This window comes from Delphinus delphis, chromosome 12, assembly GCF_949987515.2.
Source record: "Delphinus delphis chromosome 12, mDelDel1.2, whole genome shotgun sequence".
NCBI lineage: Eukaryota > Metazoa > Chordata > Mammalia > Artiodactyla > Delphinidae > Delphinus > Delphinus delphis.
Genome location: NC_082694.2, coordinates 38,865,641 through 38,891,000, shown reverse-complemented (window position 1 = coordinate 38,891,000; position 25,360 = coordinate 38,865,641). Strand labels below are relative to the sequence as shown.

Here is a 25,360-nt window from a genome sequence, read left to right as displayed (position 1 = left end):
GACCGGGGCACGAACCCGCGTCCCCTGCATCGGCAGGCGGACTCTCAACCACTGTGCCACCAGGGAAGCCCAGGAGTATTTTAATTTCCATGTATTTGTGAACTTTCCAGCTTTCTTTCTGTTACTGATTTCTAGTTTAATACCATTTGTGGTTGGAAAAGATGCTTACTATAATTTCCATCTTTTTGAATTTGTTGAGACCTGTTTTGTGGCCTAACTTATGATTTATCCTAGAAAATGTTCTGTGGGTGCTTGAGAAAAATGCATTCTGTTGCTCTTTGATGGAATGTTCAGTATATGTTTGTTAGGTCTATTTCATGTATAGTGTTGTTCAGATCTGATATTTCCCTATTGGTTTTCTCTCTGGATGATATATCCATTGTTGAGAGTAGGGCATTAAAGTCCCCAGCTATTATTGTATTGCTGTTTATTTCTCCTTATAAGTTTTCTAAGTAATTGCTTTATATATTTAGGTGCTGCAGTATTAGGTGCATAAATATTTACAATTATTATATCTTGATGAATTGACACTTTTAGCATTATATAATGACTTTCTTTGTTTGTTTTGACCATTTTTAGCTTAAAGTGTTATTTGTCTAATATAAGTATAGCTACTCCTACTTTCTTTTGGTTAATATTTCCTTGAAGTATCTTTTCCATCCCTCTACTCTCAGTTTATGTGTATCCTTAAAGCTAAAATGAGTCTCTTGTAGGCAGCATGTTGTTGGATCTTGTTTTTTTTTTCCATCTAGTCAGGCATTCTGTGCCTTTTGATTGGAGAATTTAATCCATTTATATTTAAAGTAACTATTGATAGGTAAGGACTTACTATTGCCATTTATTAATTCTTTCCTAACTGTTTTATAGATCCTATCTTCTTTGCTTCCTCTCTTGCCAGCTCTTTAGTCATTTGCTGCTTTTTTGTGCTGGTATGCTTTGACTCCTTTATCATAATCTTTTGTGGTTTTTCCTTTGTGGTTAACCTGAGGTGTATATAAAATATATTTATAACACCCTATTTAAACTGATAACTTAAATTTGATAGCATACAGAAATTTATACTTCTTCCCCCCTCACATTTTAGGTTATTATGTTACAGTTTACATATTTTTACATTGTGTATCCAATAACAAATTCTCATAGTTATGGTTATTTTAAATTCATTTGTTTTTTAACTTTTAATGTAGAGTTGTAAGAGAATTACATACCACCATTGCAATATTAGATCATCTGACTTTGTATATTTACCATTACCAGTGAGTTTTACACATTCATATGTTTTTATGATGCTACCTAGCACCCTTTTATTTCAGCTTGAAGAATGTCCTTTAGCATTTCTTATAAGGCAGGTTTAATGACATTGAGCCCCCTCAGGTTTTGTTTGTTTGGGCAAGTCTCTATCTCTCTTTTACTTCTGAAGGACAGCTTTGCTGGGTATAGTATTCTTGGATGACATATTGTTGCTTTCAGTATTTTGAGTATATCATCCCACTGCTGGCCTGTCAAGTTTCTGTTGAGAAATCCACCTGTAGCCTTATGAAGCTCCCTTGTATGTGAAGAGTTGCTTTTCTCTTGCTGCTTTCAAAATTCTTTTTGTTTTTGATTTTTGACAATTTAACTGTAATGTGTCTTGGTGCAGCCTTTTTTGAGTTCAACCTATTTGGAGGTCCTTTGGGCCTTATGAATCTGGATGTCCATTTCTCTTCTCAGGTTTGGGAAGTTTTCAACCATTATTGTTTTAAATAGACGTTCTGTCCCTTTCTTTTCTCCTTTTGGGACTTCCATAATGCATGTGTTATTTCATTTGATGGTATCACATGAGATCCATATTGTTTCTTCACTCTTTTTCATTACTTTTTCTTTTTTGTTTCTCTGACTGGACAATTTCAAATAACCCATCTTCTAGTTTACTAACTGTTTACTTCTACTAGGTCAGGTTAGCTGTTGAAGCTCTCTATTGAATTCTTCAGTATAGTCATTGTATTCTTTAGCTCCAGGAATTTTGCTGGCTTTGTTTTTTTTTTTAATGATTTCTGTTTCTTTTTTGAACTTATTTTGTTCATGCATTATTTTCCTAATTTCATTTAGTTGTCTGTGTGTTCTTATAGTTCACTACATCCTTTGAGAGGTTTATTCTGAATTCCTGGTCATACAGTTCATACATCTCCATTTCTTTGCGTCAGTTGTTAGAGCTTTATTTGATTCTTTTGGTGGTGTCATGCTTACCTGATTTTTCTTGAGCCTTGATTCCTTGCACTGGTATGTGTGTGTATAAGTAAGTGGTCTCTTCTTCCATGTTTTACAGGTTTGCTTTGGCAGGGAAAAACCTTCACCATTCAACTTGGGTTATTGGATGTGTCAACTAGTAGTGTCCATGGGCAGGCAGGGCTTGCTGTCAGGCTCTCCAGTTGAGTGTGCTCTGAGGTCAGGATAGGGGATTCCCAGTAGCTGGGCTTTGTGGTTGGGTGAGTCGACTGGGCTCCATGTTTAAGCAGGGCTGCTGAGTGGGCTCCCTGACTAGGCAGGGTTGCTGGCTGTGCTCCATGGTTACATGGGGCCATTAGCTGGGCTCTGCAGTTACCCTTGGTTCCAGTCTGTGGAACAGTGGCTGTGTTCCCTGGCAGGGTGGCGCCACTGGTTGGACTCTGATTGGGCAGGGCTATGGACTGGGCTCTGCCATTGCTGCAGGTTGAGGGGGGTCTCAGGCTATGCTCCCCGACCAGGTGGTGCTGCTGGCTGGACTCTGTGTTCAGGCAGGGCTGCAGGCAGGGTTTCATGGTAGGACCTTGCCTCAGGCTGTGTTCTGTGACCAGGTGGGGGACACAGATTGTGCCTTGAAGTCGGGCAGGTCTGCAGGCCTGGCTTCAGCATCCGTAGGGTGCTGAGTGTGCTCAGCTGTTGAACAAGGTTGCAGGCTGCGCTGTCTGGTCAGGAGGGGCTTCCAGCTGTATCCCGCAGGTGGGGAGGCTAGAGACTGTTCTCTGCGGGGTGGGGGCTCTGCTGGGCTCTTCGTCTGGACAAGGCCACAAGCTGTGTTAAGCAGTTGGGCAGGGCTGTAGGCTGGGTTCCAAGGCTGCTTCGGGTCACTGTTCAGGCCCCTTGGTTACACAGGGCCAGAGGCTATGCTCAACAGTTGGGCAGGGCTGCTGGCTTGGCTCCCTGCCCAAGTGGGGCTGTTTGGATGGGCTCCAAGGCTGCCCACGTTCTCTGGTTGGGCTTCCTGGATGGGAAGCTACACTCAGCCGTTGAGTGGAGCTATGAATTTGTAGGGCGGTAGAATGGGCTCCACAGCTGGCTTTGGCCTGTTGCCTGGGGACCCAGATCAGGCAGAATTTGCCAGCTGAGTTCTGCTCATGCACCGCTGCAAACAGGAGCATGGCCCATCCAGATCTGAGCACTGGTTGCTGAAAGCCCTGCCCCCCTTCTCCATCCCTATCTGATTCCCAGTGGTCTCCATGAGTCGAGACCCCAGTGGCCCTCCCAGGAAACATCCAACAGTGCCGGGGACCTGCATGTCCACCTTCTGCCCTCTTTTCCTACTGGAAAAACTGCAGTGGGGCCCTCTCAGTGTGGTTCTGTGTTGGCCTGGCGGAGGGGCAGTTTGGTCAGAGTGTTAAACCACTCCTCATACCCTTCTAATGCAGTCCTTTTCTGCCTCTGGTCCAGGAGAGTGTTCAGCCTCACCTCTGGGTTTTGGGATTTTCACAGTGGTGTCTTGTCCATGGATAGCAGCTAGTTGGTCTTTTTTGTGAGGGGGACTGAAGTTGGGAATAACCTGTCACCATCTTGATGTCGTCATTGAAGTCAACACTCTGGTCTTGAAAGAAACCAGCTGCATAGAGTCCACACAAACTTCCCCAGGCCACACCTGCCTCCCCTCACTCTTTCTGTGATCAGAACTCATTGTCCCTTTTTGCCTTCCTGTCCCTCCTGTTGTGACTCCTCTTCAAGACAGCCCTTTATCCTGCTTTGACTTGGTAAAGAATATTGGGGGATGAAAGAAGAAACATTGGTTAACAGAGCCGTTTACTCCAGCCCCGTGCTTCCCTGTGGCCCCTGGTCGTGTGTGCACTTTACTTGCCAGGTTCTTACCCCTGCCTTCGTAGGGTGCTTACCTGTGATGTAGGCCAGGGGAGCAGGGTTGGTTTGGGCGCGTGTGTGGTGGGGAAGGCTTGGCCTGCCTCGTCCCCACAGTGGCGGTGCCCTGTGAGGAGGGTGGGCCGTTCAGTTAGGCAGGGCAGGTGTACGTAAACTGGCTGTTACTTTGTAATTGAGGAACGTATTTTGCTCATTTTAGGTATAATTAAAGAATCTGGTGTGAAGCACAAGGGGTTGATTGAAATACCCAACCTGTCTGAAGAAAATGAAGTAGATGACACTGAGGTGAGGTATCTGATGGAGTTTCTTTTTTTTTTTTTAAATCAAGTTTCTGTTAGACATGTTGGGCATTTGAAAAACTGTTAATCGGACTGTGTGGTGCTTGTGCGGTAGTTTTGGTGAGCAGTGAGGGCTCGTTTGCCAAGGAGGATAGCTGTACCTGGGCGCAGCGTGGGGTGGGAGAGTGGTGCAGGAGGAAGAGCACACTGGGGAGGCCCTAGACCCCTGTGGACCAGGAGTCGGGCCCAGGCAGGTGACTGCACCGTCCGTGGCCTCCTCATCTGTGACACTGGGTTAATTCACCTTTCAGATACACATGACAGTGTACATACTGGAAAGTGCTCAGGTATTTTGCACAGCTTGGTGAATGTGATTTTGCTGCTTCTCCTCTGCATCGTTGCTCTTTCCCTTCAATAGTGAAAATTCTCAGCTTTTCGCTGTGATCTCCCTTGGTTATACCACGTGTTTTAGTAAATTAGTGTGTGTTGCTTTTGACTGGCTCTTCCGGTTGTCTTGGGAGATAGAGCCTGTGTAACTCCCATGCTTGGTTTACAGTTAGTGCCCTCTTTCAGCCAAAAGCTTGGTTTTGGGGCGAGACCATTTGTACAGCAGCTGTATTTGCCAAATGAAGATAGTTTGATACAGGGTCTTTTTTGATTTGTGAACGTATTCAGTGTGAAGGCCTTCGAGATATAAAAACTAAGTTATGCTGAGCCACTATGAGTTGCCTTTCTTAAAGGTTATAAAAGGCTGTAAAAGTGGGGCTGTCTCGGACATACCTTCAGCTGTGTGGTTGTTGCCCTCGGGCTGTGATTTCACTTTGCTGTATTCAGATCCATCAGCTGAGAAGTGTTTCAGCAGCATATTAAACTGGTCTTTTAGATTCAGCCTGTGGTACAATAGTATTACAGAACAAACTCTTCAGATTAGAACTGGGGCCTGGGAGCAGGCCCAACTCAACCGAATCACAGGGACGCTAGATATTTCAAACCAACACCTCTTCCTTCTGAGACTACTACAGAGGCATCCCCAGAGCAGCACTTTGACGCTTCCCTCTCCCTGTCTCCCCCTCTCTCCTCCTGTCCATTCCTTCCATCCTTCCCTCTTTTCTTTCCTCTCCCTCCTCCTCTCCCTTTCCCAACTCTCCTCCCTGACAAAAAAATGTAGCCCAAGACCAGGGTATTGGGAACTTGGTTTTCCTAATTACACTGGCTTTGGGGTTCTAGATGAGCGCTGTTCAACAGAAATATAATGCAAGCCACATAAGGAACTTAAAATTTTCTAGCAGCCATGTTAAAAAATTTAAAAGAAACAGATGAAATTAGTTTTAATATTTTTTATTTTACCCAAAATGTAAAAATATCATTTTAACATGTAATTAGTATCAAAGTTATTAATGAGGTTATTTTACATTCTTTTTTGGTACTAAGTCTTCAAAGTCTGGTGTATATTATTTTACACTTACAGCACATCTCACATCATACCAGCCGCATTGCAAGTGCTCAGTAGCCACATGTGGCTAAGCGGCTACCATACTAGACAGCGCATTTCTAGACCCTGTGAAAGCCATGGACTACATCATCGATATAATATATATATATATATATATACATAAAACGTACGCAAATTGGGGGGTTTACATTCTACGAAGTCCGTTCAAGATTTGGCCACCAACCAGGTCAGTGGACCCTTGATTAAAAATCCCTTACATCTTCTCAAACTATATGAAGAAAACCTGTCACGTCTCTTACATCCACTTCTTTCCCTTTCCTCACCATCACAGTTCCCTCATCCATATGTCCCAGTATTATAAGATTATGTCAAACCAGATTTTTCTTAGGTTTGTATTTTTCTGATTTGTAGGTGAACGTGAGTAAAAAGAAAGGAGATGGGAATATACTGAAGGATCTTATGAAAACTGCAGGCACCGCCAAGGTCAGGGAAGCCCTTGGAGATTACCTGAAGGCACTTAAGACGGGTAAAGAAGGCATCCCTTGTGAACTAGAGGGTCCCTTTTCCATTTACCCAAATAATGCTCTGCACTGTGGTCTGGATTCCCAGGTTAGGCTGATTTCCAAAGCTCTAAAAACAATTCTGTATGCTGCAGGATAAATTGTAGTCTGGAGGTTGAGAGCTAGTTATGAGTTAGACCATAATTAGTGATTATCAGTATTTTACACAGCGTGAACCATTTTGCCTACAGAATTGTTGAGTTTTCTGGAATGATAATTATTTTATCAGTTGTTTTTATAATTATTTGTTTAATGTCTGCCTTCTCTGCTAGACTGTAAGCTCCATGAAGCATGGAAGGAGCCTGTCTTGTTCACTGCTATATCTCCAGCATCTAGCACAATGCCTGGCATGTAGTAGGTGCTTAAGTTTTGTTGAATGAGTGAATGAAAGTGACTGCAGGTATTACAGGTGTAGTTGAGACTTATTTAATCCTTTCACTGTGTGGAATTGAGGTTATTGTCTTCTTCCCTAAATTAGAGAAGTTACCTGCCAGGTAAAATAGCCAGCAGGGCATGTATGTCTGCACCTCATCCTTGGACTCTGCTGAGTATCTAGGCATTGACATAGATGGGTTTGGGGTTTACACTTTTCCTACGAGATCACATACGCTGCTGGCCCACAGGCTTGAATACTGTGAGGCCAAGCTTTGTGAAGTGATGGTGAAGCAATAAGCCAAGTGTCTGGCTTTGACAGTAAGTGAAGGCCATAAAGCTATTAGTAGTTAGGTGTATAAAATGGAGCTTTTTGGAAAACAACCTTTGGAAATTATGCTATTTTATCAAGAACTAGATAAAAGTGAGGCATTTGATAAAAAGAAAAGGATAAAAGGCATTTGTTGCCATGGAACTCAGGTTAATGATTAGTTTTATATGTAAAAAATACAGAATGGTCTTGAAATTCTCAAAACACTATAGGAATTCTTTTTACAAATATCAGTTCCTTTATATTCTTATATCTTATTTTCAGTTTTCTGCCTTAGTATTTGTGCTGAAAAGTAAAAAGTTCTTTATTAAAACCATTTCTCATACGTTTTCTTTGTAGAATTTACAATGGGAATGATTTTACCAACCAAAGCTATGGCAACCCAGGAATTGACTGTTAAAAGGAAACTGAGTGAGACTACCTTGCAGGTATGATCTCTGGTGGCAGACATGTAGGGAGGGGGAGAAAGGAAGTGCTTAATGAGAGGGCTTCAAAGCTCTAAACAGCCTTGTGATGATGGAGAACTATGAAGGATATTGAGATGGGCCAGTTAATCCACCCTTGCATCCCTTGCCATTTTGGGGGAAATGATGAAATGAGACTTTCATCCTTGATGGAAGGGATCCTTTTTGTGGGATAAATATTGAATTTAGTTCAAGACTGTTGTAAAGGCAGTGTTGTTTCGGTAGGCAACAATAACAGCAGGTGACTTTGAGGTCACATACCACGATGGAAGAAACTTCTCTCCAGACATTTGGAGGATTGGGAGGTTTTAGATCCTGTTCTTAGAATCTGGTGATGGGGAATTGACACCCTTTGGCCTTAAGTGCTGGTTGGTATCTTTCACCTGCTTATCTTTATGCTCCCTGGGTCATATTTACATATCCAAGTAGGATTTGGGCTGTGAAGCCATAGCCTGGGAGTGGAACAGAGCTAAGGAGCACTGAACTGTTTCCAAAATAAAGACTAGGTAGGATTGGTGGTGCTAAAAAGGCTTTTAGTGGAAGGGATAGTGTTGGGGACATTTTGGTGTTTTACTAAGACTGGAAGACTGAATTTTTTGAATCTCTTGTCATGCTAATAATTATGCTTTGGAATCTTTTCTTTTGAGATTCAGGCCTCCTCTCCAGTGGAGCTGGGCGTAAGGATTCCTACTGTGGCACTGCACATGACGGAACTGTTTGACACAGCTATTGAGCAGCTCTACAGAATCTTCACTGTGAAAGATGTAAGTCACATCTCAAGCCAGGATCTGAAATGCTGACATTGGGAGAAAATACACCTACACCACTAAGAACTGAAGCTGGTTCATGGTTTCCTGCATGGCCGTGTTTGTCTGATTGAAGAGATCTAGAAATCTTTAGGATAGCTTGAGGCAGGGAAGTTATCCTAAAGATTTGAGGGGGGTAAATGATGGGCATTTGGGGGGAATTTATCAGCATTGAGGGGTTTGGAGCAATTTACTGAGCTTTCTTCCTCTGAAAGGGAGAGAAAGAGAATGTTATAATTTAAAGCTATGTATGCACAATTAAACAAACACAAACCACAGTAGCTTATATTAGTACTTTACATTTAGGTTAAAAACATGGTAGCATATGCCGGAATAACATGTCTATTGTATGTTTTGCTTGGTTAGTTGGTGCAAAAATTTTCTAAATCTCCTGCTGTATTAGAAGCTGAAAAGGGAAGGAAATTCCAAATGTTTGATGGGAACATCACTGGTGAATATGTAGAACTGGTAAGTAATCTTATAGGTTAAAGGAAAGTTAAGCTGGGACTGACTTCTGTTAATATTGCTTTATTCATGCCTTTTTTAAATGTGCTTTGGTTTTTATCTGAGTTCACAGAAACTTGACCACTTTATAAAGTTGGTTACAGGGAAAATAAATGTTATATATACTAAAAGCTGAAGCTTTAGTTTCACAGTAATTGTGCAATGTTTATGATTTTAGAAGACACAAGTATAATTTCTCCCAACTCTTGGTCTAGAAGTTTCAGGTTTCTGCCACTAGGGTGTGTGTTGCCAAATGTCAGTTGCCTTGCCGTTGACATCAGCTCTGCATTGGTTGTCACGCTTCTGTCCTTGATGTTACTGCCGTTACATTTTGGCACTAGGGACAATGAATTCTCAATGGTGCTGGCATATAAACTGGAAGATGGGAGTGTACGTTGTTCACTGATTACTTCTTGTACATAGGGCTTTTTCAGTGGAATTTCCCCTTTGTTTTCAGTTAACAAATAAAAAGATCGTCATGAAATGGAGATGTAGGAACTGGCCAGAAGGTATGTTATTAGCACCTGTTGTTTTAAGTCCAAAAACACTCGGTTCCCCCCCCACTATGAAAATCAAATAGTGGTACTGTATGGATAAATTTTTCTTTTCATAATGCAGTAATAAGCTTTCCTTTTTTTCTTCCAGAACACTATGCAATAGTTGCACTGAATTTTGTGCCTACTCTAGGGCAGACGGAATTACAATTGGACTGTAAAGGAGTTCCTGTCTGTGAAGAAGAGAACATGAAATTCTGTTGGCAGAAGCAGCATTTTGAAGAAATACAAGGTTTACTGCAGCTGATCACCCTAAATGGTTGAGTTAGAAGATTTTATAAGGGCATTACATTTTGTAAGCAGAAAAAGTGTAACGTTTACCTCTTCCCTCTGTCATTCCTTTAAAAAAAGAAAACAAATACTCTTAATTTATACTGAATGAAATCCATGAACTTACATTTGAAAGCATTGTTTGAATCTTTACTATGACTAGACTCTGCACTGAGTTAAAAGCAAGCAATGTGAAATTAGGTATTTTACCTCCCATAGATGCTCCTCTGGGAATAGACTGAGTCCCTGAGTACAGATAGTTGAAGTGTCCCAAGCTAAAGCTCGTCCTAGCAAGCTTGCTGTTTTAGCTGTAATTTTAGTTCAGGAAGACAAAAAATAAATGGCATGTTAATACTATTCCTTTATTTTACTTAAGGGTTTTTAAGGTGTGTAGCTCTTAGGTAGTGAAACAGTGGCATGTTGCATTTAGAAGCATGCTGAAGTGAGGGCGAGTTGGCTGTATTGTTATGCTTCTCCCTGCAGCAGTTACGCACTTCAGGGTGGTGAGGATTGAAAAGTCTATGGAAAAAGGTACTTTTTGGACTGCCACTATGCTTCTAATGAAATAGAATATAATGGATAAGTAAGTATGTTCCCCCATTCAGTTTTCTCATTACTTTCATCTGAGAAGACTTGAAGCAAGGTATGTAAACAAATAAAAAGTCATCACAATCAGTTTAATTAAGTGCACAGAATAGCAATCAGTCATGTCAATAAAAATAAAACAATTATTTTTACATCAAGTGTGCTTTATTTCCTCCACAGGTATTCTGTTAAATAAAGCACCATTTATATACTGCCAGGCCACAGCTAAAGAGGATTCTTTACAGAATCAAATTTCTTGTGGTTGTTCCGTATACAAGTAAACTTAATTTTGATAATAAGAACCACAGCGATTGGAGGCAATCTGCCTCTCTTATAAGGTACAAAACTGGCACAGAGGACACCATATTATACACAGTAAAAATGCTGTTAAGTTTAAATTACATTGTACAGGGCCAGGGATCCCTGTTCCTCCCAGACAGCCATATTAAATGAAAGCCACTACAGTGAACTCTTAATTACATAAAACATATTCATTATCTGATTGCCCTTTAGAAAGTATACTGAAGATGCAAATTGTTTCATCTGAAGTTCTGCCTGACCAAGAATTAAGCCTATAAATCTATCTTGCCATTCAAGCAGAGAGCACTGGACGAACTGAAGCACAAAAACAGAAATAAGCAAAACTTATACAAACAGCATTGGGGGTGAGGGGTGACCTTAAAAGTAGACATGCTACATCTAATGTCAAGAAGCAGCTTGGTTTCCTTTGCCAGATATCCTCGTGACCACATGGATTGTAGATTCAATGGTCCTACACAGGGTATCTAAAATGTCGTGCTGCTGCATGTGACTAAAGAGTCCTCTGGAATGGCCACAACTGAGTGATAAAGCAGCCTCAGGGTCCTGGGAGGGCAAAGCTTGACTGTCACAGCTTCTCAAGTCAGCTAAGTCAGACAGAACTGCAGAGAGAGAAGTCGAAGGGAACTCGGACTCTTCCTCAGCAAGGTTAGAATCCTTGGAACAGTGGAGGTCTTTGAATTCTTTACAGTCTTCAAATCTAACGTTGGTGGACTGTTCTTCTGCATGCTGTGACCTGATATTTGACGTGTCTTCTGAAAACGAAGATGGAACTTCCATTCGGTATTCTTTAACAGAACTATTTTCAGGGGAAGGAAGATCTTGCTCAGTTCCTGGGTCGATAATTGAGGAGTCTCTTGTCTCATTGTCTGAAGTGCTAGTTGGGGTCAGGATCTCCCTGGTGTCTGTTTTCACGTCACTGATGCAGCTGTCTACAGTGTGCTCCTCGTCACTGCTAACGCGCCTTCTTTTAACAGGAGTTGCCCCTTCATCATCTGTGAAAAGGAACATCAAAACAAATTCTCTGAAAGGAGTCATTAAGATCATACTGGGCGTGGTTGTGGAAATTCTGGTTTTTAGCATTTATATTCAGGAGGCTTACACAGCTATTGTAAAGTCAATATTCTTCCCTTCTCCCACCCTAAAGTCAATATTTTATTAGCCCATAAAGCTAACCTTTAGTTTTTCTTTCTTTGGCTTCTTGCTCTTGGAGTGAGTTTCTCTGCTGCAGACAAGTCCTGCATTTGCTTAAAAGCTCTTGCAGAGTAGGAATTAGAGCTGGGTTTAATTGTTTGGGAGTGTGTACCGACAGGAGCAAAGCAAGTGCCCGCAAGTCCTACAGAAATCCAGATAGGAACACTTCAAATTCCAAAGCCAGCATTGCAACCGTTAACAGTTTAAATGCACATGTTTACTTTTCCGGGAATCCATCCTGGTTCCTCTGGTATTGTTAGAAGAATGTTAAAACTAGAAAGCCAGTGTTATGATACTATTTATATTTCATTGGTTCTAGGTGACTAATACCATTATTTTATGCACCACACCACTAATTAAGTCTGACTGAAGACCGAAACAGTGTTTTCTGAAAATGGAAAGGCCGGGGGGGGGGGGGGGGGGGGGAATTACACAGGAATTTAAAAAGCAAACCCTGAATGATCCATGAGAAATTTAGGCCTCATTAATCTAGGAGTCAGTTTTACTTGGTTTCTGGTGGATGTCATAAGGTCTTCCTCACTTAGCTCTGTAATCCGTTCTGGCATCTAAGCATTTTGTTACTTGGGAGGCTGCTGCTGGACGTGTGCAAGCACATGTTTCCAGGGTGTTTCATAATTCCATGACATGGCTTTCGTGGGAGTCTATAGAAGGCAACCGATTTCCTAGTTTTAACTGGCTTTACATTCAGATTACTAATCTGACTTTCAGTTACGTATGAGTCTCAGGCACTAACAGAAACGTCACAGGTAACATTTCAAAAAATGTGAGAAAATAGAGATAAAGGGAATGTCTCCCCTTAGTGGTCACTGCCCTTAGCATTTAATGATATTAGCTCATGTCTTCTAAGGTAACAAAGGCAGAGTGAGCACATTTTTATTTGGTTAGTTTTTTCATCATATGTGACTTCCAGAGTTTGAATAATAAAGTTATGTATACAGTAAAATCATACGAAGGCCAAATTTAGAGTTGATTTAAGGAAAGTTCTGAAGCACATGACTTCCCTTGCATAGTTCTTACCCCATTTAAAGCAGCACTTGCTTTGGAAATTTCAACTCTGTTGGTGAAATCAGACTGCAGGTTCTGATACTGATTTATCAAGTTTGTAATAAGGGTGCTGATCAAATTGGCACAGTTTGCTTCAGAAAACACCTGACCTTGAACCTGAAAAAGATGATTAAGAAAAATCTCCAAAAGACCAACACAATGAAAGCACAATCACTAACTAACTGGAAGTAACACGCTGAGTTTCCAACTTGTGACGTACCTTTAGAAGAAAGTGTGTCATGAATGTGTAGACAATGTTGTTGTTCAGGAAAGTTCTTTCATCCATTAGGATACATTTTATATATTCTGCAAAAACTGGATCTTCACACAAAAGCTTGATGCAGTTTTTTGACATAGCCGACTGAAGTGGGGAAAAGAAGCACTGATTGGTTGAGCACTGAAATAACTGCAAATCTTAAATACACTGCTCGTGATATACGTCCGAAGTCATTTAACATCCTACCGGAAAAGCCACATTTTTTTTTTTTTTTTTTGGCTGCAGCTTGCGGGATCTTTAGTTCCCCGACCCGGGCCCTCAGCAAGTACAGAATCCTAACAACGGATCACCAGGGACTTCCCAGAAAAGCCACTTTTACTTCATTCTACTAAATTTTCAGTCACAGCAACTGTCCTCCCAATAAATTAAAATATTACTAACTTGGACTTAAATGGGTGACACAGAAGAGACCTGTAAAAAGTCTGAATGGCAAAACTGAACAAATACGTTTTTAAAAGAAATGCAGCTTTATTATCTAGCATTAAGAGTTAATAAGGACTGGACAAATAAGACTAACAAATAGGATGATGTTTTCGAGGAAAATTAATAGATAACCAAATGACCCATAGAGAAAAGACAAATTTTAAGAATTAGATTTACTCCCTAAAATGAGTTAAAACTTTCACTTACATAATCTCATTAACAATAGTAATTTGGTAAATACCCTTCCGCCCCATAAATATCACAAAGGTAAACAGCACACCTCTTTTCCTAATAATCTCAAACAGAATTAGTGGGTCCCAAAATATGGAAATTGTACTAAAATTTGGTTTTCCTGTTTTCAAATGGTCATGGCTCTTAAACACAAGTAGTATGTCTTTGAGTAAATATATTCCCTAGATTATTTATATATGTGTTTTAATAATCATTTATATGGAAGAAAAATGGACTGTTTAAAAAAATAGGACAAAGTTTAGATAATATGTACATCTATATACTTATATATTTTATTAAGAGTAAGCACTGTGGTAAGTAAACTGCTCAAGGTCACCCAAGAAATTAGGAGTCAAGTAGGACCAGCACCCAGGTCTTCAGATCCTTGGTGTCAGGAAAACCTGCCTTATTCTACTGGTTGTAGTCTCTGCCTGCTGCCTATATTTCTTGCACAGCACAGATGCTTCTATAGGGCTGGTAGGGGCATTGGAAGCCTTAGATGGTTTGACTTTAAGGGAAGTTTTGGGGGTGATGAATTCTGTGGGAAAAAAAGTCAAGAGAGTAGTAGTACAGTGCAGAAGCAGATAAAGCAATAGGGAAGCAATAGGCAGTGGCATAGTACAGAAACCAAAAAAAGCAACTACCTAAATCAAGAAGAATGAAAAGAGAGCAGCAAGTGGCCAAGGGGTGGGGGTGGGGGTGGAGCAAGAGATTTGTTGCAAATTACTGAATAAACCACTCAGCTCAAAAGTCAACCAGCAAGTTGTTTTCTGAATGTTTACTAAGTACTAAACCATTTTAAGTATACTAGCCTATCAAAGATTCCTAGTATAGAAAACAAAATGAAATTTCTATAGGAATAGAGATGACTCAGAGGAGTTCATGGTTTGGGACAAGGAGGCAGAGAAGCAACTACAGTATCATGTGACACACATCCATTAGGAGAATATCCAGAGCACAACTGCCTGGGCAGGAGACTGGACCAGACTCAAAAGTATTCCAGATGCTAAATGTGGGTAAAGGTTTGCCAAAGGAATTAATCAACTCATCTTCTGGGAATGGGCAGATGCACGCAGGCAAGAGACCAATAGTTTTTTTCAGGGCCTGAAGAGAGTGGGGATTCCTTATGCCTGATCCAAGGAATAAGCCAAACCTTAGGATCAATCTGATTTCTTCCCCGCTCCCCACCATTCTCCCTCCACAATTTAACAAGCATTATTTAGGTGCCCACTTTAAGGGGTTGGCTCTTGGACTTAAGGTAGGATGGTTACAGTGTTTTCTGTTCTCAGTGAGATTGCTGATAAGAAAATAAGTGCATCAGACTTAAAAAACTGCTCTGAGGTAACAGGTAAGCGAGAGGTAAAGGACAGAATGGTGAAATGGTTTCTGCTAGAGCTTTTGGAATGGTGGAGGGGAGAAGAAATAGATGGGGGAGGTGAAGGAGCGCAAGAAGTGGCTTATGCCTTCTTGCCCTAATATCTCCCTGTTTCAGACTTTTACCACAACTGTTTATATTGGCCTTTAAATGAGAAACTTTACTATAAACAGCTTGTCTGAAATACCCTTTGTGATACAAATATTACAGACATAAAAAACTTCAAAGGGCAACTCGATGCCAATTGCTTAACAGTTATTTCCATTAATAGTATTTTACCTACCAAGATTCAAAAACATCCCCAATTTCCAGCCAGTTTTCAACCCAGTGTTCCTAAAATTACCGACCATGTGGTCGGATGAGATGAAAGACCAGGTCATCTAAAACTCATTTTCTTTACCTGAGTCTGGCATAGCTCAGTCCAAAGTTTGGGGAACAGTGCAAGATGAAGTGGCAAGCCTTCATAGGCAACTAGGACACCTAATATTTGAAAAGAAATCAGAATAGGTTATAATTATAAATTACACTACTGAGATATTAAACTCTGCAGGTATAATATTATAGCTATTTCCAGTCATAACTGCATATTTTCTATGTTTTAGAAATACATAAAATACTTAAAGGGGAAGAATTCATCTCAATGTTTTAACCAGTGAAATATTTTAGAGTGCAGTACACTTTGACTTTATTTATATCCCATACCTCATTCCCAGAAGGACCTGCAAACAACTTAAACCAATTCTGCTTTTTGAGAATTAGAACTTTATCTGGGACAATCTAATAAAAGTTACTGCAAGTGGCTCCAAAGTTTTCTTGGATTAAGGTACCACTCTGCATATTTAGATCATATTACATGGAATACCTAGACTACAGTGGAGGGGCAGGGTGCACGTTCAAACAGAGGATGTGAAGAATTAGAAAACATATCATTCTTTCCTCTTTTATCTCATTTCTCCAAAGATAAAGCGAATTACCTTTATAGTAGATTTAAGTAAATTCTGCTCTAACAGCTTCTAGCCTTGTCCCCAGGATCTTTCGGGTGGATCATACTTAGCTATTATATGTCAGCATCCTATTTGGAACGTCTAAGGTTTCAACCTTTCCTCTTCTTGACTATTACAGATGTCAAGTATGTCCTTAAGAAATTTGTTCCCCTACCCTCTGCCTTTCTAGCTCTCTCAAAGCACAGAAGTTGTAATGCCACAGTCAGTTGTAAGTACATTTTCCATCCTCCAACACTCCCACCCCCCAGGGAAAGTATAATCATGGAGGAGAAATATAATACAAGTTATCCTCTTCCAGTTAAGAAAAAAATTAGGAGTAACACCTGAAGTTGGCAAACCTTTATGGTAAATGGCCAAATAGTAATTACAGGTTTCCCCCGATTATGAAACCTTTCATAAGCTGAAACAGCATAAAGTGAAAAAGCAATTACCTTTTTCCATTAAAGCGAAAATCCTCTTTGGATTTCTTTTGGTTAGCAAAAAGAGGTACTAATGTAGGTATGTCATAAAAGTGCAGTGGCATAAAGCAAACTTTTCAAAATTGGCAGGTACCTGTATTTTAGACTTTGCTGGCTGTTTAAGTCTGTTGCAATTACTCCACAGACAACACCAAATGAATGGGTGTGGCTGTCTTTCAATAAAACATTCTTTAAGAAAACTGAAAGCTGAATCTCATGTAATTTTCATGTATATCACAAAATAGAATGTAGTTTTTAAAAAAACATTTAAAATTATAAAAACTCTTCTTAACTTGCAGGTAGCTCATTGGTTGTACAAAAACAGGCAGCATGCAGGCTATCGTTTGCCTCTATGTTAGACCATGGGTTTGGGAAAATCTTAGGGAAATCAGATCAGTCATCCAATTTTGTCATCGAAGGATACCTAGACTCTCTTTTGCGGGAAAGCCTATTTTTCTTTATTTTCCTGTCAAGATTAATTCCTTTGTAAAGACCCAAGGAAAGTAATACCCTAATCTGGTTTGGATTGGAGGCATTTACCCATCATAAGATCACAATACACATAAGCAAACAAGGGCATGTCATCAACACTGTTGGCTACAGGGAAGAAAGTTCCTATGTTCCCATGTCTCTGCATAATTACCCATAAAAGTAGAGCAGGGGTTGGCAATATGGCCCACGGCCCACTGCAAAAATAGTCTGCCAACCCCTGAACTAGGGGCTGCTCTGACATAAACCCTCTCATGTGAAAGAAAGCAGGCTTCATACTACAATTTAAGATCCTCTAGACTTTATCCACCACCACCCCCGACATTATCCTCAAAGTAAAACAGTCTTTATTCCTATTTTCCACAACTACTAAAAAGCTAGCACTACCACAACAAACAAAAAAAACACGGAGGCCTTCTATGATCTCAGACTGTTTTCAGGTAATACTCTGATTCAAATATATTTTACAAGTGAAGAACAAAATAAACATACATCTATTGTGCTAGGTACGTCAGATAATCACATTTAATTTTCTCATCAAATTTGGAAGGCATTATGTTTTCCTCATTTAGCCCGCGTGTCTGGATGAGGAAATTAGGCTCAGAGAGATCACATAATCTGCTGTTTCATCCCAAAAGCCAGTGAATGATACAGTTGTATCCACCCCAGATTTATCTGATTCTAAAGCCCATAATCTTTTCAATAATCAGTGTTTCCCCAAACTTTAGTCATTTCATGTATCATTTTCATGACTTTTCATATCTGTCCATCACCTGTACTGTTTACTTGATACTGTTCTTTAGATTGACTCAGAGAGGCTAATACTACATTAGCCTTGTCTTCGGCAATATAACATCCAGGAAAATCATGCATTTGGTGTACGAGTTATTTATTTTTGTAATAAGTAAGATCTATTCACACTTATTAACATGAAAATTATTTTCCCTGGGCCATCTTGTACACTACACTCCGGAAAACACTGTGCCACCCATGGTGAGCTAAAGACACCTCTTTCACAGTCCTACCTTTTCCCTATCTGAGCAGCACCTCCTTTAGAAGGAAGGCCATCCCTTCAGAGTAGAAATTTCAGTTTCTTTCCAGCATTTTCACAAAGCACTGAGGATAAGGAGTATGTTGGCTCTGTTGACTTAAGGTAGAGGCCAATGCCATTCTATTCCACACACACTCCTCCAATACCTTCTGGGGTGTCACTTACTGGGTGCAAAGCACAGGGAGATGCAATCACCAGCATTCGCAGGCACAATTCCACACCTTACTAACAGGATGGGCAGGCCTAAAACATCCTGGCTCCTATATCACTTATCTTTCTTCATCCTGTGACTTCAGGCATCCTTAACAATAGGGTCCTTACCCCACCCCGTTCCCACCCATGGAGGAACTAATAAGCAATAATGAAAACCTGTTCCAAACATATTGTTTCCTCAACAGAAGCACCTTATACTGTAGAAGCGGCTGAGTGTGTTTTTAAAAGAAAAATCTTTTAAAAACTGTTTTTGTAGGTAAAATGGTAATTCAGATGATTGCTGTGAGGATGAAATATTTCGTATGTATATTTACTAGTTAGGGTTTCTCCTATCTGAATTGTGTTATGATTCTTTGTCCAGCTTTCTATAGGAGTATTTATCCCATCCAAGCATTATCCATGGGAAGTGAGAGATTCGGCCTTAGAATATCATATCTGATTCTTCTAATTCCCCTATTTCTGACTTCATACCCACTGAGCAACCTATTATTGCTTATTCAGCTTCCCATGTAGGTTACTGGAAAAAAATCTGCTGGCCCTACCACGTAACATACAGATCCCTGTGCCAATTCTTTGTAAATTAACAAACTGGTAACCAACCCCTAAATTATATGTATGTCTATTAAATGTAATTACCATGTATAACCTAGGATAAATGGATTTGCCCTTGGTGGATGGGTAAAAGCTGGTTTCCTATCTGTACTGAATGATTGGCACTTGTTTGAAGCATATTCATCCTAAGAAGCCTTTTAAGGGAAACAGCTAACCAGTTGTTTCTCCAATCAGTACCACCTTGATATCACAAAAAGCTGAAACACGAACAAGAGCTGTACTTTTTATAATATGAATTTTTAATCTGTTTACTTCTATCAACTATATTAATTTTTTAATTATAGAGATTTTGAAGATTATGGATTTTCTAGGTACATCATGTTACTTGCAAAAAATCTTTCACTTACTAATGCATTAAGAAAACTTTCAAAAACTAATGTCAAAAAATAAAAAAAACCCCAAAAAACAAAAGAAAAACTAATGTCAAACAGTAAAGGTGATATTCTTGTTTTGTCCCTAAAAATCAAAATTAAATGATGAAATCTAGGGATTTGTTATTGAGTTTAATTTTACTTGGACATCTTGTTAATCTGCACGTGAACTATGGTACCTAAAAAATTTGGTACGATTAGGGTTTGCAGTACCAATTTTCTATGTTTTGAAAAAAATTTTTTTCCTCAAATATAAAACCAATGCATGAACATTACAAATAATTTAAATCTTCTAAATATTTAACCTAGAAAATAAAAGCATTCCATAATTTTATCCTTATACAGTTAAGATTATAATCCTCCATTTTTTTTTTACATGTACTGATTTTTTCCCCCTTGTTTATAAGAATGTGGTCATATTCTGTATGTTTTCCAATTTGCTTTTTTCATGTGAAACAAGGTCAATTCCTATCTTTTTATTTTAAAGACTATATAATACAAATGATAGACATTTCAGTTATTTCCAGTTTTACCCAATACAAACCAATCGAAAATAAACATCCTATGTATGTTATTGTACACTTTTATGAGTAGATTTAGGGTGGATTCCTAGATCTGGTACTGCTGGGGCAAAGGGCACGAACAATCTAAACTGCCTCTCCAAATTGACCCCATTTTAAGATCTCCTCTTTCCCCAAACTGTGTAAGTATGCATATCATCTAAACTTCATCTCATAGTTGGGGGTGGGGGGGAAAAAAGGAGAAATAATTGTTGTTTGCTTTCTTTATTAGTAAGGATTGGCAACTTCTCATATGGTTACCAAACATTTATTTTGTGTGTGTGTGTGCGCTTGTGTGTATACTGCCTTCTTCGTGTCCTTTGCTTTTTTTAATGTTCTTTACCATCTTGCTGAATCCTAAAAACTCTCTGTACATTGGCACTACTAGCCATTTATCTGTTAAGAATGCAAATATTTTCCCCATTAGCTGTTTGTATTTTAATTCAATTTATGACATTTTCAACATGTAGTACTTCCAATTTTTATGTAGTCAAAAATTTCAATTTATTTTATTGTTTCTGGGTTTCGTGTCCTGCTTAACACAGTCCATCAAATCTCAAGGTGGTATCCATATGATCCTATGTTTTTTCTTTAATACTTCTGGGATTTTATTTTTCACAATTAAATATTTAATCCTCCTAGGATGTATTTTGGTCTAAGGAGCAAAGAAGATATTACTCTTGCCTTTCCGTTCCCAGACAGCTAGCCAGTTGTCTCAATATTACCCATTTTCCACTACTCTGATATGTCACCTTTGTTTTCTATCAAATCCTTGTGTATCCTTATGTTTGTTCTGGGGCTGTTTTTCCACTGTTCTACTTATGTGCTTCCATATCTGCATCGTGTGGTTTTAATCATTAGATTTACAGTCATTCCCTGGGTATTCATGGGGGATTGGTTTCCAGGAGCCCCTGATGCTGAATATCCTTATATAAAATGGTAATACAATGACTGTAGTGGAAATTTCAATCCACAGTTGGTCCTCCGAGAATATGGAGGACATTTACATAAGAAAGGGAGAAAATAAACCAATACTTGCTGTTTTTATGCAAAAAAATGAATAAAATTGATGGTGGGCATGTCTGTGAGTGAAACGGTGATGTATACACCTTTTTGATATTGCTTTGAATTGTGAACTATGTATTAAATACCAAAAGATTTTTTTAAAATTTACTGTTATCTTTAGTAAGTATTCTGGAAATCAATAGTGCCAGTAATCTGGCACTATTCTTCTTTTGCAGAATTTTTCTGGCTAAAAATTGGCTCTTTTTAAATATCAAAATACTGCAGTCTCAGACACACTAGTATTTCACATGGCAGTCAGCAGCTTTGTTCACATTCCCTGAATTCTCTTCCCACTTTTTCTCTGTCTCCCCTAACCCTATGCCTGACTGTCCTCACTTCAAGAGCACTTCAACGCTCCCTTTGTTTACTATTTAGGACCTGCAACTCTATCCCCTGTAATTCTAATCTACAATTATTGTGTAATTCCTTTTTATCCCCCTAACAAATCTTAAAATCTACTCAGTTACCCATGTAAGAATTACCATAAAGACTTCATCAAATCTGGAATGACCTGCAATCCAATACAGGTCTTGAGACACTTCTACCTACAGTCATGATATTCTGGCCCTTGGACCACCTAGCCTTAAGACTCAAATGATTAAGGACATAACCAGTTTAAGCTTACCCTTCCCTCTCTTGTTGCCAAATATAATTTCTTGAAGAAACTATACAAATTAAAACTCCCTATCAACTCTCTGCTTCCCATCACAGTCGTTAATGTGGGCTTTGCTTTCTCAAGCTCTTTCCTAGTGGCCTCTCCTTGTAAACAGTCATTTCAGCTAGAAGAGGGAGTTACTTTCAAACACTGGGACATAATTCTTCCATTTGTAAGAAGCATAAGCACTGCTTTTAGGTCTCTGTTTTACTTCATATCTAAAACAATGTCCAATTTTCTACATTAACTAAGATATAACCATGAAAAAATTTTTTTCCTGCTCAATTTTTTAAGGTTTTGGTTTATATCTAGAGCTGTCCTACGCAATACAGTAGCCACCAGCCACATCTGGCTATTTAAAATTAATTTGGTTAAAATAAAAAATTCACTTCCTTAATCACATTTCAAGCTCTCAACACTCACATGTGGCCAGTGGCTATCACACTGTGGATGGTGATGCAGCTGGAGAATATTTCCATCCTGGTAGAAAGTTCTAAAGAATAGTGCTTATGTAGAGAACCAAACACCACGAGCCAGGACAACTGTGCTTCCTGAGTATAAGTGATGAGAGCATAAAATATTATGGAAGTTGATTCAGCTAATATGGATGGCTAAGTGTCCTTCTCCTCCCCATGTTTAATTTCCCCATTTGTGTTGATGAGGAAGACAGTCCCACACAGGGTAGAACATTCATTATTTGGTCAGAGCTGTTCAAGTAGATAAAATAGCTCCTCACGTAACTTTTGGTATAAATCATATTAACACGATTACTAAGAACTTTTCTTAAGGTCAGCATGTTTATAAGTCTTCCTTCTTATCTGGGAGCAAGGCTGTGTTACTAGATCTCCTGGATATTTCCCCACACTTGATCATTGCCACTGCCAGGTTTTAGCTTTTTACCAAGTGCCACAACCCAATTATATAATCATGAAATGGCCGATCCGAATATATCCTCACCCGCCCACCCCCCAATCTTCAGCCACATATATATAAAACTAGCTAATGAAAACAGGTGGAAGGAACACCCTTTCAAATCTGAAGACACTCTAAACACTTACCAATAAGATGGTTTTTCTGAAGAGGAATTATCCCTGACAGTTGTTACCACTTCATTCTTCTTGGATAACAAAACCTAAGGTATTTTCACATCTTTCGCCCTATCTATAGTGGACCAAAACCTTTTCCACAGGAAGGAAGGGGTTGTGATTGAGAAGGAGCACAAGGGGGAACTTCTAGGATACGGTAATATTGTTATTTCTTGACCTGGGTGGTGGTTCCATGAGTATTTCACTTCCCATGCTCTGAAACAAACCTACAGTACACTGGAGAGGATCCTGGGCCATCCCTAAAGACATCAGATTCACAGGGCACACAGAGCCTGAGAACTCTGGAGGTCCTGAGATAAGGGACACCTGGAGGGCTACTTATCTTCTAAAGACTTATCAGCTGGAAAAAGTCACCCAAAGGGAACAGTCCTCTAAGAGATCTCAGGCACATCCTCAGAGAGACAATATTACATAAAAATAATCCAAGGTTTCCCCCCCTTCATAATTCACTGATTATTTTTTCTATTTCTCATATCTTCCTTTTCAAGTTTCCCTTCTCACTCACCCCTCTATTTTATGAGACTTACCTCCTAATTTACTCATATATGCACCTCTGCTTCACCCTGGCAAGTCCACTCGGCTTGCTCCCGGTGTTGCCAGCTGGCACTACTGATCTCATCTTACCCTCAGATCAGGGCTGGGGAAGTCCATCTCTAAGCCTGCCTCCCTAAGCAGAGCAGTTTTTGGTTTTTGTTTTTAAATTCTGCTGGGCAGATGGAGGAGGACTTGGGCTTCTATGTACAAAAGTGATCAGCCCTACTCCACACTCCTTTATAAGCCAGCTGAAACTCTGGGAAGAACTATTCAATGGAAACCAGTAAGTTGGTGTTTTCTTAATAAACATAAAAATGTTCCCGAGAATAATTAATATTTTTAAACATTCACTTTAAAAAAGAAAAAAAAGGATTGGCTCATTTTTTTCCTCCCCTTCCTGAATGGCTACGGGCTTAAAATAATTCAGTGGAATTTACTGCTCATCTTTTATACTTACTCAGCTTAACTAATGTTTCAGTAAATTTTTCACAGTTGATTGCAACTCGGCATAATAGATGGATGAATTGATGATAAGAAAAGAAGTAGTCTAGCAGCATACGATCATAAACGTCATCTTTGCCCTGAAGGTTAAAGATGATAAAATGGTTGCACTTAAATTGTATAATAAATTAAAGAGCATATTTTGTGCAAACGTAATAAGTTTAACTAAAAAGCTGATTAAATATTTAAATTCTATAAGAACCTAGTTTTAAATTCCAAGTTTCTGTTAATGTTATTAAGATCTTAATTGCCACAAGTTTATTTTCAGTGTGCAAATGCCTTCAATTAAAATTACCCCTTATTTCTATATACTTTAATAAAGTAAAATTACTGTAGGATTTTAAAATGTGACACTTGAGCTCTATAGACATATCATCAAGAAGAGTGAATTAAATTTGATTTTTGAAATAGAGTCCAAATAATTTCTGTAATGGTTACTACAGTGTTAATTATTTTAAATATTTTATCTTATAAGAACTTCTTAAATGTAGTTAAGATCTAAAGACAGCGGGCAAGGGAGAATGTGAATAAAGTTGGGTGAGGAAAAAGTGGAAAAATTGTTTAGAAAAGTGTTGGAACTGAGATAAATTATCCTGTGTCAATGTACCTTCTCTCTATAATTTAGAATTAGCATTATTTTAGAGTTAAGTATTAGAGAACAAGAACTAGGCTATAAATGATGATAAATCTATCAGTCAGTGATAATTAGGCTTAGGTCAAAGGATTATAATTAGAGGGCAGTAAAAGAAGTCATTGATTATATGGCGAAATATAAACAATAGTAAGTACCTAACTTGACCTTTCAGATTTAGATATATGACCCATTTATAATTTAGCCTAGTGACAAATACTAATGAGTCTGTTAGGATATTTTTTGAGGGGGAAAAAAACTTACTACTTGTGCTTATTGTTGATTTTGCAAATATTCAACCAACATTTCAGAGCAGGAAAAAGTCCAAATGAGTCTAATCTTCTTAGGATCCACAAAATGATCATTTAAGTCTAATATACTCATAACTGCCAGAGGGGAATTTCAAATTACTGTGTACTAGAAAAACATGGTTTTCCTGGCATCCCAACATACCTTACTGGTTTCCACCATTGTGGGCAAGAGGCACATATTGAGTTCAGGGCGCGGAGGCCGAATATTGCTTTTCCCTCCTATTAGCTTGGTATTTTCTCGACAAGGGAAATAAGGTCCAAGAGACACTAAGACATTAAAAGTGTACAATAAGAATAAATTGAAAAAATAAATCTCCATGTTTCAGTGTGCAGAAAGATTAAATGCCAACCATGTTCACCACCGTGCTAGATGAATACATACTTGGTATATTACTGTGATGGTAAGTACAATGGTTGTGTTGTAGAAATGGAACCAGAGTATGAAGAAAGTCATGGGGACTCAAAAGCACAAGTTCCTTGAGGACATCTGAAAATAAAAACACAATTTGGGTATTAAAAAACTGGAGTATGTTACCTGCTACTTTCAAACTCACAAATCCTACTGGGGTGACTGATTGCAGTGTGGCAGCTAAAAAGTTTTAGAGTCTAAAACTGTTTTAGCACTTAACTCTGGGAGAAAT

At 39.1% G+C, this 25,360-nt stretch overlaps 2 protein-coding genes across 7 annotated transcripts in view; one reads left to right on the top strand and one right to left on the bottom strand.

Annotated features, from left to right (window-relative positions):
- LOC132434879 (activator of 90 kDa heat shock protein ATPase homolog 2) overlaps window positions 1–10,413 on the top strand; it is a 29,749-nt gene extending 19,336 nt beyond the window's left edge. Inside the window, exons 3-9 of one of the 2 annotated variants that reach the window (XM_060026534.1) lie at window positions 4,298–4,383; window positions 6,241–6,355; window positions 7,432–7,520; window positions 8,210–8,320; window positions 8,729–8,830; window positions 9,324–9,375; window positions 9,512–10,413. In XM_060026534.1, coding sequence (XP_059882517.1) covers window positions 4,298–4,383; window positions 6,241–6,355; window positions 7,432–7,520; window positions 8,210–8,320; window positions 8,729–8,830; window positions 9,324–9,375; window positions 9,512–9,684 — 728 coding nt within the window. In that variant the 3' untranslated portion in view covers window positions 9,685–10,413. Of the gene's footprint in view, window positions 1–4,297; window positions 4,384–6,240; window positions 6,356–7,431; window positions 7,521–8,203; window positions 8,321–8,728; window positions 8,831–9,323; window positions 9,376–9,511 lie in introns of both variants that reach the window. The other variant, XM_060026533.1, reaches the window with a different exon arrangement.
- A 35-nt stretch (window positions 10,414–10,448) lies between these two features.
- The window catches only part of USP34 (ubiquitin specific peptidase 34), a 231,082-nt gene continuing 216,170 nt past the window's right edge, over window positions 10,449–25,360 (bottom strand). For 3 of the 5 annotated variants that reach the window (XM_060026527.1, XM_060026528.1, XM_060026529.1), the window contains 8 exons: window positions 25,102–25,206; window positions 24,862–24,986; window positions 23,734–23,857; window positions 15,559–15,638; window positions 13,073–13,213; window positions 12,826–12,969; window positions 11,770–11,929; window positions 10,449–11,588 (listed from right to left, as the gene is read on the bottom strand). In XM_060026527.1, the coding sequence (XP_059882510.1) occupies window positions 10,981–11,588; window positions 11,770–11,929; window positions 12,826–12,969; window positions 13,073–13,213; window positions 15,559–15,638; window positions 23,734–23,857; window positions 24,862–24,986; window positions 25,102–25,206 (1,487 nt within the window). In that variant the 3' untranslated portion in view covers window positions 10,449–10,980. The remainder of the gene's footprint in view (window positions 11,589–11,769; window positions 11,930–12,825; window positions 12,970–13,072; window positions 13,214–15,558; window positions 15,639–23,733; window positions 23,858–24,861; window positions 24,987–25,101; window positions 25,207–25,360) is intronic. The other 2 variants (XM_060026530.1, XM_060026531.1) reach the window with 2 other exon arrangements.